Below are 13,000 nucleotides of genomic sequence, written 5' to 3'. Positions count from 1 at the left end.
TATATATATATATGGTGCTTAGATGGTACACTCCAACAAACCCTCTCTGCCTTGACTTGGAAAGATTCTTTTGCAGCTCTGTTGTCATGGTGATGTCACTCACATCTTCAAATTGAAGGTCCCCTTGATGACCTTTCAGAGTTCGATAAGAGGTGGGGAAGAAAAAAATTATATGGAGCCGGTTTGGGTGAAGAGAGAGGTTTTCAATGTTTTTTCTCACTCAAAAATACTCAGGAGCGGGCACATTGCCATGGGCAAGTTGCCCCAACTCTCTTTTCTTCTCACACACTGAATGAAGCAAATGGCAGGGCAATTCTTTGTGGATGTCAGACATAAAGACATAAGTGCAAGTGTGTCAAACTCATTTTTTTGCTGCGGGCCACATTGTAGTTACAGTTTCCTCTCAGGGTCATTATGAATTTGGAGAAACCATTAGAATATTTAACACCCCCCCCACACACACACATATTACATACAGAGCGCACAACAAATGAATGAATAACTAGTTTTCAAATTTGAAGTAAAAAATAATGACTGTTAGTGTTGTTTACATGGGACAATTTGGTTCGGACTTTAGCAAGCATCATGGAATTTCACGTTTGATTTTCTCTCACGGGCCGGGATGAGAATGACAAATGAGTAAAAAAGGCGGGGGGGGGGGGGGGGGCACATCTATTAACCTTGTACATCATTCGGAATTCAGCACAGGAAGTTATGTAAGATACGTCTGACAACACCTTCAGGCGCAAGTCGGCTCTTGATCAGTCCTCCTTATAGCCACTTTCAACAGCGTTTGGTCCTATTCACAATGGAAGAGATTTCAAATAACAAATACTAAAAGCATGAGAGTTAGGTCATCAAAAATAGTATCTCTTTATTGAATCAATTTACAGTTTTACTAGTTTTGTGCCGGCATATATGACTGAAAGCAAAGGCTGATTTTATATCCAATTGCTGAGCCATATATTAACTCAATTTACTGCTTGATAAAGAGCAACACTTGACACTCATATGGCAAGAAAAAGATGTACGCTTTCAAGCATATATTTTATATATATCGTCACAGGTTTGGAGATAAAACTGTTATACAGACACGCCCCAACTTACGAACATTTGAGTTACAAATAACGGTACATTTTTTGCGGGTACAATATGTCGAAAAATATTCGGACAGAGATGCTGTAAGTTAGATTTGGTATTGCGTGCCTTTTGTGATTGGCTGTGCAGAGTATGTGGGCGGGGAGGAAATCCCTCTTCCCAGTTGACGCTCCAGGAGGACGCGATGCATAACGAAAAGTAATGCCTGCTGGCACGTAAGACCCAAGAATATATGTTGTCGTACAACAGTAGGTGTGAATTTATTTTACGACTGTTAGAGCGTCTGTGTTTTATACTTTCCCGTTCAATGTTTGACTTAAAGGACGACCGACACTATTTTTTTGTTTTTTTCTTTAAGGGACTTTGTGTGAGTGATTGTTCAAACGCTAATTGCCACATGTTAAAAGACCTCAGACACAAAATGTCGTTGAATATACGAGTGGGAGGCCATTTTAATTATCCAATGCTAAGAGTAATTATCCGAGGCGGGCTGTCCATCTCTGTTTTCGTAAAGGACAACCGACGCCTCCGGACAAGTTGTGTCCATAATTTGTAAAATCACTTCAAATGACTTCTACTGAGCATATATTACAAAGATTCCACCGCATATCGCTATATTTTACGTTTTAAGACTCGCACTGAATATTAGGGAAGTCTTGTTTTCGAGTTGATGACGATGCCTGAAAGTGACACAATGCATTTTGGGTATTTTGTTTGGTCTGAAAACTCCGTGTTGATCCGTGTTGATGGTGAAATTAGAAGGAAAACACATAAATAACACGATGGTGAATCGTTATGTGTTGCACCAAGACTACTATTTGATACTAGTTGACACAAATTCCCAGCAGACAAATCAGCCCATTTCCAACGGAGCTTGGTCGCCATCTTGTGCATTTTCTGCGACGCTACATTGGAGTCCTATTGGCTCAAATTGATACAGGAGGACTTCTTTAATGGATTGCAAACATTTATGCTTTCCTCTTCAGAACTATTTGAATCATATTCATAACTGGATGAGTAACAAGAAAACATCTTCTCTGAATCTGAAGCCATTGTTTTGATTCTAGAGCAAGGCAAGACGTCTTGGCGTGACATCACGAACAAGGGGGCGGGACCATCTGGAACTGAGCATCTCCGAGGTCATTTTGAAGTAGTTTTGGGACACTTGAACTCATTTTTTTTATTGGTGTTTTGCATTTGACTAAAAATATCAGCCTGCGTGTTTTGGGTATTTTAGATGCTATAAAACGTTTTTCTGTTGTCAGTTAGAAAACAAAAAAAATTGTGTCGGTTGTCCTTTAAACATACATTCCATGCAAAATATAGCACTGAAGCAACTTACGAACAAATTCACATTACGGACATATCTCGTTCGTAAGTTGGGGAGCGTCTGTATTTTTAATTTTAAATCCCGTCATGTTTCAAAAAATGTTAGCCCAAGTTTCATATATGCCAGGCGGTCTGGCACAAGTCCGGTTTGGTGGGTGGGGTGGGGGGTTATCACAGCGGTCTCACTTGAATGACTTTTACAGAGGACTCTGCAGGGGACGTCACATCGAAACGGTGGAAATCATCACTTGTAATAATGAAGACGATGGAGGAGGAGCTGAAGGTCACCCTTTTTTTGGGTCTCTTTCTACTTCCGCAAGAGCTTGAAACAACAATGGGCTTAATCGGCCGCTCGACCGGAGCCAAGGGGCGCTCTTTGAAGCTGTGCTGCAGCCAAGACAACCTTGAGCACAGCAGCTGCAGCAAGCAACGTCGGAACTGTGAGGGCAAAGAGGAGGAAAAAGGAGGAGGAGTTTTTGGCGCTTAATGTGACAATGACGTACACCCCAACCCTCATTTATATGCCACGCACATCAGATATCAATGAAAGTGACAATTTCCCACCCACATTCCATTGCGCCTGTTTATTTAAAACATCTGGTGTACCGTATTTTCCGGTGTATAAGGTGCACCGGAGTATAAGGCGCACCTGTGATGAATGGTGTAATTTCAAACTTTTTCCATATACAGTGATACCTTGGCTTACAAACTTAATTGGTTCCCAGGCAGAGTGTGTAAGGCTTAATGTGTGTATCCCAAAAATTAATTTCTCATGGGAAACCATTAAAATCAGAATAATCCGTTCCTAGTAGGTCCCCATAAAACATAATTTTCTACTTTCTAATTTTCTAAGCCTTAAAACTACACAAAATATACCTTATTTTATGTATAATAATAGTGCTGTGGTATTATAATTAAAGAAATAAACTGTACTGTATCATAAAGTCGTTTTATTTACCTTTGTGATGGTCGTTGATGGCTTGATGGAATGGAGTGGCCGGTTTCATCAGCATTAAACACTTGATGAGGAACGTAGCCTTCTTCTTTCACCATCTTGAGGAATGATCCCTTGGAGGTGCTTTCTCTGCGATCACTTTACCGAGTTCCTCATCAATTGTGTTCTCTTTAGCTGGGTTGATAGCTTTTTGCATCGAGTGTACAGATGGCTTGTGCGAGTTGTTTGTGGAGACCGATGATGGGATATTTTACCCTTGCAGTCAACACTCTGCCTTTGAACTATCAAAGTTGAAACTCTTTCACTGTCGTCTGCCTTTAATGTTTAACCCCCCCCCCCCCCCCCTCACTGCTGCGTTCTTGACCAATCACGTGGCTTTAACCGAAGACTGGGGGCGGGGAATAGAGGATAAAACAGTTGGCTGCCATTTTGTTGTTAGGAGAACGGGCTCATTCGCGAACGACACATCACTCATTGAGGCAGCTCCGTGTGTGAAAAAAGTTCGTATACCAAGGTAAAGTTCGCATGCCAAGGTAAAATTTTCATAAATGTAACGTTCGTAAACCGAAAAGTTCGTACGCCAAGGGGTTCGTAAACTGAGGTACAGTAAAGTCTGAGGTTACGTTTTATTTATCTCAGCATAGACTGTGCACTACCTCTTCTACCTGTTATAGCTCAATATTACCGTATTTTCTGGTGTATAACGCGCACCGGAGTATAAGGTGCACCATGCAATGGTGTATTTTCAACCTTTTTCCATTTATAAGGTGCACGGGAGTATATGGTGCACCTTCAATAAATGTAGAAAGTTTTCCAAATATAATATATTAATATATGTTTTCCAAATATAAGGCATAAGACGCAGGGTCATCTTTTGAAGAAAATCAAGGCTTTTGGGTGGGCTTTATACACTGAAAACTACGGTAATTTTAAGAGATTACCAAAATGAAACACCATTTTATATATCGCAGCATGCACCGACCGCGCATTACTTCTTCTTGTTGCAAGACCTGTTATTAATCATATAAGATGCACAGCATTATAAGGCGCAGGGTCATTTTATGAACAAAATGGAGGCTTTTGGGTGCGCCTTACACACCAGAAAATACGGTACTTCACATATAAATCAAAGGGTGATCTTTTGAAGAAAATGAAGGCTTTTGGGTGCGCCTTATACGCCAAAAAATACGGCAATCAAGGAGCACAAATCTCTAAAAAAAGAATTCATTCAATTATAATGATGCTACATTATTTCACGGTGCCTATTATTCTAGAATACAAATTTGTTCCCACAAACAATGACAATTTGTAAAAAAAAAAAAAAAATCCAAATACACGATGACCAACCTTTATGCTCATGAATACATAGATGAGGGGGTTGTAGGCTGTGCTGGACTTGGCAAAGAAAGAGGGGATGATAGCCACGGTGGGCGAGATCATGCTCTTTCTACCAAAAGCCACCATCATAGATACAACAGCGTAGGGTGTCCAGCACACCAGGAAGCAGGAGATCATGAGCAGAAACATTGCAGCCACCTTCTTCTCGTATCTCAGGATTTTAATGATTTGAACAGTCTGAAGATCCTGGATGGTGCGCAGCTAAGGAAAAGAGAAGAAAAGAGTCCGTTCATTTGTAGGGTTGGATTTGCACATTCGCCTTATAATTATGTCAGGCCTGTTCAGTGTGTCCTTAAATATGTACGGTGGTTAATTGGACTATGGTGGCTGTAAACATACATGGGAACGGTTGTCTGACTTTACTGCACATGCTTTCCTTTTGATTGACAGGTGATCATTCCTCTTCCATTTTTTTAAACTCATTCGCTACAAAAATATGCAAAAAAAAAAATGTCCCCTCCAGTGCCAGGGTTATTGTCATTGTCACTCGAATTCCAGGTCTCACATAATATTGAGTTTGAGGACGACATAAAAATTCAATGCGGCGTAAGAAACCCAAGACTCTCTTATGACATCAGGAAAAACAAAAGTTAGTTCCTAAATTATATGGGTTTGGAGTTATATGTGCTTGAAATGAGCGCGGCTGTCCAAAATACAATGCAATACCTACATATTGGTTGACACCTAGCTGGCTCTCTATTAGCTATCTTGTGGCTCGCTAGCTAGTTGGCTGGCTGGCTAGTTAGCTGGCTATCTATTAGCTAGCTAGTTGGCTGTCTGTCCATTAGCTATCTATTAGCTAGCTCGCTGGCTGGCTATCTGTTAGCTATCTTATGGCTAGCTAGATGGTTGGCAGTCTGTCTATTGGCTATCGATTAGCTAGCTGTCTGGCTGGCTGTCTGTTGGCGATTAGCTAGATAGCTATTTTGGATTGGATTGGATTGGATATGCCTTATTTATTTTATGCCTTTATTTTATTTATTTGAGTTGAGTTGTTCCGGATTCAGTGAACGCTGGTGCACGTGGCTTATTATTATTATTATTATTATTATTATTATTATTATTATTATTATTATTCCGCGCTTTAACAACAGCTGAAGCTGGAACGAAGCGCTAACAATATCGTTTCCCTTCCACAAGGGAAACAATATTGTTAGCGCTTGTTTCCCTTGTGGAAGGGAAACAATATTGGCAGAGGTCTGACCAGCACTTTATCGGCACCCCCGCAAGAAAATATGGGAATGGCATGTACGTCATACTTTCAATTCCCGAATGAATTTGTGAATGGCAGTGAATGAGTTAATCATGCATAATTTCAGCTTTTTTTATCCAACTTGCCTTAATATATTTTTTTTATTTAAATGCGACAACTTCAGGTCTGCTTTAAGGGTGAAAAAAAAACAATGTTGAATTAAATGTTGAAGAAAAGAAAAAAACACCTGTATAGACAATGATACTGATAAACAAAACAAATACTGTCTGTGAAAGTTGAACTTTTTTCTATCTTTTTTTATTATTATTATTATTCTATTATCTTTTTGTGAACACTCAATATGGAGATGTGTTCAACCTGCAATCTTCACCTTCAGTACTGAGATGTTCCTGGCACTAAAAATATTCAAAATATCTTTCTCGAACATCTTCCAATTGTTTTGCGATGAGCTCCTCTCATACATCTGATAGCTTCAGGGACTTAACAGCCAGTCTGGGAGCTTGCAGCCGGGAGGCGTAATAGCACTCACTTCTCCAAATTCTTAAAGCATTTACTGTCATAGAGGAAATCGAACAGCCTGCACCTCCATTATTGCTACAGGTGACTGATGTTTCACCACTTTGATACTTCCGCTGCCATAATTGACAGATTTGCAAGATGCCCAAACAACATAGAATTCTATCAGAAATCCACCAAATGCTTTTGGAAGACTTATTAAGCTTAACACTAGTATATCATTGCAATTATCACATCCCACGCACTTGTCTCTTTCATTACCAGGCGACAGACGAAATAAGGTACAAAAGCTTATTCTTATAACAGAGCTAGAAAAGCAAGTCAGCACTAAGGCCAGTTAGTGAAGGTCAGAGCTCGGATTTTTTTGGGGGGAAAATGTAACATTAATTCCACCATCACGTAGTATGTTTTCATCTGAGCACATTTCATTAGCTTATGATGAAGCAACTACCGCATTTTTCGGACTTTGAAGGACAACCGACGCCTCCAGACAAGTTGTGTCCATAATTTGTAAAATCACTTCAAATGACTTCTACTGAAAGTATTTTACAAAGATGCCACCGCATATAGCTATATTTTACTCGCGCTGAATATTCAGGAAGTCTTGTTTTTGAGTTGATGACAATCCCCTATGTGACGTCACATTTGGAACGCCCCTGACCGACAAAGCGACACGCAATGCGTTTTGGGTACTTTGTTTGGTCTGAAAACTTTGTATTGATCCGTGTTGATGGCGAAATTAGAAGGAAAACACATAAATAACGCGATGGTGAATCGTTGTGTGTTGCACCAAGACTACTATTTGATACTAGTTGACACAAATGCCCAGCAGACAAATCAGCCCATTTCCAACGGAGCTTGGGCGCCATCTTGTGCATTTTCCGGGACGCTACATTGGACGCCTCAAAATAATCCGGAAGGACTTCTTTAATCGATTGCAAATATTTATGCTTTCCTCTTCAGAACTATTTGAATAATATTCATAACTGGATGAGTAACAAGAAAGCGTCTTCTCCAAATCTGAAGCCATTGTTTTGATTCTAGAGCATGGCAAGACGTCTTTGCGTGACGTCACAAACAAGGGGGCGGGACTTTCTGAAACTCCTCGCCATCCTGAGGTCATTTTGAAGTAGTTTTGGGACACTTTAACTCATTTTTATTGGTGTTTTGCATTTGACTAAAAATATCAGCCTGCGTGTTTTGGGTATTTTGGATGCTTTAAAACGTTTTTCTGATGTCAGTTAGGAAACAAAAAAATGGTGTCGGTTGTCCTTTAAACATACTTATATAAGACTTAAATATACGATCCATACAAATTATAGCACTGAAGCAATTTACGAACGAATTCACCTTACGACCATTCAGAATGTATCTCGTTGTTACATTGAGGAGCGTCTGTACATAATGATTTATATAGCGCTTTAACAACAGCTGTAGCTTTAACATAGCGCTAACATGGACAAAAGGCAAATGCTGCCCCTTAGTAGAAGGGAAAAAAAAACATTGCCAGAGGTCTAACTCGCGCTTTATCGGCACCCCCCGCAAGAAAAACCAAAACCTGAAAAAAAAAAATCAGAAATAGCGCTCCACATTATGCTTTTCAATTCCCAAATACATTTTTGTCTTCCCTTTACAAGAATTTGGATGACCTCATCCCACTCCCCCTAAAAATCTAATGGTTATAATAACTCATTTATAATTGACGCTCCAGTATTACACCAGATGACAAAAATAAACTAATAAAAGAAAACATATTGACTAACCATTTGTACTGTGTAGAGGATGTTTCCATAGCAGTAGATCATGATGCCAACAGGCACAAAGAAACAAGCCAGGAGGAAGAGAAGAATAAATGAAGCATCATTTGGGTCCGTGGATGCCCAATCCAAGGAACATCCCAGCTGGTGGATCTCCAGTGTGTAGCGGTTCCAGCCCAGGAGAGGAGCCCCGGTCCAAGCCAGGGAGTAAAGCCAGATGTGGGCAATGGCCCGCCATGCCCAGGGAAAGTCTACCACTTGAGCATGAACCACACGGATGTATCGCTCATAAGCCAGCGCCGCCAGCGTCATGATTGATACGATGCCTGATGATGGGAGGGCGGACAGAGCAGACGTTAGAATGTAACGTATGGGTGCCATCTTGTTGTAAATTATTGAAACCTTGAGTACAGTAAAGTCTCGTTATATCGATATCGGATATACAGTAAAGTCTCGTTATATCGATATTCAAGGGAGTCCGAAAAAATATCGATATAACCGGGACTATCGATATATCCGATATCGATATAACGAGACTTTACTGTATCGATAGTCCTGGTTATATCGATACTATTTCTATGCACGCACGGAGAAAATTACATGCAAACAGGGTCGGATATATCGATAGTCCCGGTTATATCGATATTTTTTCGGACTCCCTTGAATATCGATATAACGAGACTTTACTGTATTTGAGGGCTGCATTTCTATTGTAAAGCTTCGACCTTCAGTGAGTACATTCATCATCGATCTGTCTGTATCAACAATAACATTATTTTGGTTTGAAAACCGTATTTTCCAGTGTATAAACAGTGTCAGAAACTCATGACAAAAACTTAGCGGACACCAGGACAGACAACTCTGAAAAGTTGCCTGTCCGGCCATAGAGTTGCCTGCACAACTTGAAACACAATAAGACGACTAATCGAGAAAAAAAAAAAAAACATTGTTGCAAAGTATAAAGGATTTTTTTAAATTAAGGAAGTACCTACCACAAATGATCCCTTGCTTAATTTATGATAAATATCCCTTGCTCCAGTTGTCGTTTGTCGTCATGGTGCACAATGCAAGGGTTGCATTACATTGTCTGCTAAAAGCCACGTGGACTCCTATTTCTAAGTGCCTTTCAAAACTCTTAAGTACACTTTACAGTCACGGTATAGTCCGAAGCACGAAACAGGCTTCTGATAGGCTGCAGTGCCAAGTACGCAAATTGTCAAACGAACGTTCGTTTGGCAATTTGCTAGTTCAGGTACTTCCAAGTCAACTATACCATGACTGTAAAGTGTACTTAAGACTTTTGAAAGGCGCTTAGAAATAGGAGTCCACGTGGCTTTTAGCAGACAATGCAATGCAACCATTGGACTATACGTGACTGTAAAGTGTACTTGAGAGTTTTGAAAGGCGCTTAGAAAGAGGAGTCCACGTGGCTTGTAGCGGTTTGCTTTATTGAATAAAACAAACATTTGATTTAAAAATATTCGTTTTTTTGGTTGAAGAAGTTGTCGGCCACCCGGGCCGAGACATTTTGATAGTTGTACGCCCGATGTAAAAGTTGCACGCAAACACTGGTATAAAGCGCACCTAAAAGTTTGTTGTGCCGATAAAGAGCCGGTCAGACCTCTGGCAATGTTTTTCCCTTCCACGAGGGCGGAGCATTTGCCTTTTGTCCATCTTAATAATAATAATAATAATAATAATAATACATTTCATTTGTAAGCGCCTTTCAAAACTGTCATGGTCACTTTACAGTCACAGGATCAGTTTTTCTGTGGGTGAGCTGCGGCAGCCATACGCGTAGCGTTCACTCAACCCGGAAGTAACTCTAATAGATGGAAAGCTAGCTAGCTAATAGATAGCTAACAGATACGTAGCTAGATAGCCAGTCAGTTAGATAGTGAATAGATAGCTAGCAAGATAGCAAATAGCTATTATTAGCACTATGGTACAGCCTCAGCTGTTGTTAAAGTGCTATATAAACCAATATGTATTACATTGTATTTTGGATAGCCACCCTCATTTCATGCTCATATAACTCCAGACCCATATAATTTAGGAATTAACTCTTTTTTTCTGATCAAAGAAGAGAGTCTAAGGTTTCTTACGCTGCATTGAATGCTTATGTAGTCCTAAAACGTAATATTATGTTGGTCCTGGAATTCAAGTGACAATGACAAAAACCCTGGTACTGGACTGGACACATTTTTGCACATCGTCTGGCAGTGAATGAGTTAACCAGCCAATTGCGTGCTACGGTTCTAGTCTTTTTCTGTGTTTTATAATACAAATCACACAGGTTTGTGTTCTCAATTATGAAGTCAAGTGAACCGTGGATTCCATTTGTAAATTAAAGCATTGAAGAGCATGATGACTATGCGAATAAATAATAGTTGTGGTAATAGGGTATCATCATACATCAGACCTACTGAACTATAACTCTTACACAGGCATAACGTATTTATCAGGATGAACCCTGTGCATTAATTTATACCTCACTGGCTCATTGGAAGTAAGATCAACGTGTTATTTATTGTATTCTATTTGTAATTGTATTTTGTTTATGAGAGTATCTATGCTTGTCGGTGACTGTAAAGTGTCCTTGAGAGCTTTGAAAGGCGGTTAAAATCAAATGTATTAGTATTATAAAGTATTCCTAGGTGTGAAATTTTCTTCTTTCTTTCTACTTCTTCCTTTGCTTTCCTCTTCCTTTTGTAACTTTGCTGATATGAAATGGAAATTTCTCCACTGCGAGATGAATAAAGGCTAATCCAATTCAAATAATATACTGAACGTTTTTTTACATACAGTATTTACATTACTTTTGCACTGAATATTTTTTACCAAGATTTTAAGATTTAAGCCTCTCCAATTTTTATTCATTTTATAAAAATTAATTATTCATATCTTGATGGTAGTTTTCAGTGTGGCTCTACAGTGGAAACTGAACGCCATTCACAACCAGAATGTTATTGATGAGTAGCTGTCACAACAAAATGTTGATGCAGAATATGCATCGGCTTTGACCTTCAGTTTTTTTTCCAACACGAAAAAAATGTAATTTTATACCAAGTTCTGAAACTTACTTTACTAAGCCTACTCTTTGTGTGTTGATCAAACAAAAAATATTTGTGAATAACTGCTCAAATAACCATTCAAATAGTTTTTTAATGTGCGTTTTGTGGACTGTTCATTTCAATTTGCACTGTACAACGATTACGTTTTGAAGGGAACACATCCATTTATTTTGTGATATTTTAACCTAACAGTTTGTATGAGCTTTCCATATGACACTAGAATATTCCTATAAAAAGGGAAATGTGGTGGAATAAAACCCTTCACAAAAAATAATAATTACAAAGAGAGGCTATACCGGATAAAAGGAGCTAACCCATTAGCCTCAACTATTAGGAAAAATAGATATTAGGCAAATAATGTGATATGACTCTGGCAGAATAAACATTATATTTCTCGAAAAGGGAAATGTGGTGAAATAAATCCCTTTATAAATAATGATAATTACAAAGAGAGGCTATACTGGACAAAATGAGCTAACCCATTAGCCTCAACTATTAGGAAAAAGAGATTTTAAGGTAAATAATGCGATATGACTCTTACCGAATAAACTGTTACTGAAGCCATCCCACACGCATGTTGCCTGGCTCCAAATCCAGCCGCCTTTGACGCACGAAACAAACGTAAAGTTGATTCCGACGACGGAAACCAGCAAATCACTCAAACTTATATTGACAAGTAACAAATTGGTCGGCGTCCGAAGCCTCTTGAATTTGCAGTAAAGTAGGATGACCAGAACGTTGTTGCAGAAGCCAAACACTCCGATGGTTCCGATGGCGAAGGCGAGAAGTTTGTAGGTGCCAAAAGCGAACAGGTCGTGTTCGACGCTTTTCTCGGCTCTGGTTTCATTGTAAGGATTCATTGCGGGGATAAAAATGTGGTTTGGGGCATGGTGGTGGTTTTGGGCGTGCGGCTGCAGCGCGCGTCCTTGCGCAAAGCACGCCCGCTGACAACGAGGGTGAGATGCTCATGCAAACAAACCCAGCACGCCTCCCCAGAAATTGGGTCAATGTACTACTGTCACATGACACACATCTGTGATATAACGTTGTTAAAATACGTTTGGCATTTTGAGAGAAAAAAAAAACAAATAACTCGAATGAAAATTGGTTATCATATTTGATTGCTTAGAAATGATTGCCTCTTGTTAGCATGTGGACCGGCATACTGAGACTGCAGACTAATACATAAAATAAAACACAATACAATACAATACAATACAATACAATACAATACAATATATACTGATTTACATGTGTGTACAATATTGTTTTTTTTTTGTAAATTACCACGGAAGAGGATTAGGGCCAATTAAGAAAAAAAAACAAGGTTGGCAAGATTCTCACTTTAAAGAATTCTTAGATTAAAGTCAGAGTTCTGATATTGTGTCAGAATTCTCGCTTTAAAAGTCAGAATTCTGAGACTAAAGTCATAATTCTGATCCGAGATGAAAGTAAAAATTCTGAGAATAAAGTTAGAAGTCTCAATTTAAAATCAGAATTCTGAAATTAGTCAGCATTCTCACTTTAAAGTCAGAATTCTGAGAATAAAGCCAGATTTGTGAGATTAAAGTCAGATTTCTGAGATTAAAGTCAATTCTGATATAAAAGTCAGAATTCTCACTTTAGAGTCAGACTTCTGAGAAGAAGCAGAATTCAGATC

At 39.1% G+C, this 13,000-nt stretch overlaps 1 protein-coding gene across 1 annotated transcript; it reads right to left on the bottom strand.

Annotated features, from left to right (window-relative positions):
- Positions 1-840: 840 nt before the first annotated feature.
- Positions 841-12,271, bottom strand: opn3 (opsin 3). Its single transcript, XM_089011985.1, has 4 exons — positions 11,882-12,271; positions 8,273-8,592; positions 4,730-4,981; positions 841-2,865 (listed from the first exon to the last, which is right to left on the bottom strand). The coding sequence occupies exons 1-4, from the start codon at positions 12,198-12,200 to the stop codon at positions 2,599-2,601; spliced, it is 1,158 nt and encodes a 385-aa protein (XP_088868111.1). The 5' UTR covers positions 12,201-12,271; the 3' UTR covers positions 841-2,598.
- Positions 12,272-13,000: the final 729 nt, after the last annotated feature.

This window comes from Hippocampus bargibanti, linkage group LG13 (assembly GCF_051943395.1).
Source record: "Hippocampus bargibanti isolate YZ-2025 linkage group LG13, ASM5194339v1, whole genome shotgun sequence".
Lineage (NCBI taxonomy): Eukaryota > Metazoa > Chordata > Actinopteri > Syngnathiformes > Syngnathidae > Hippocampus > Hippocampus bargibanti.
This window is presented reverse-complemented; position numbering and strand designations above follow the sequence as displayed.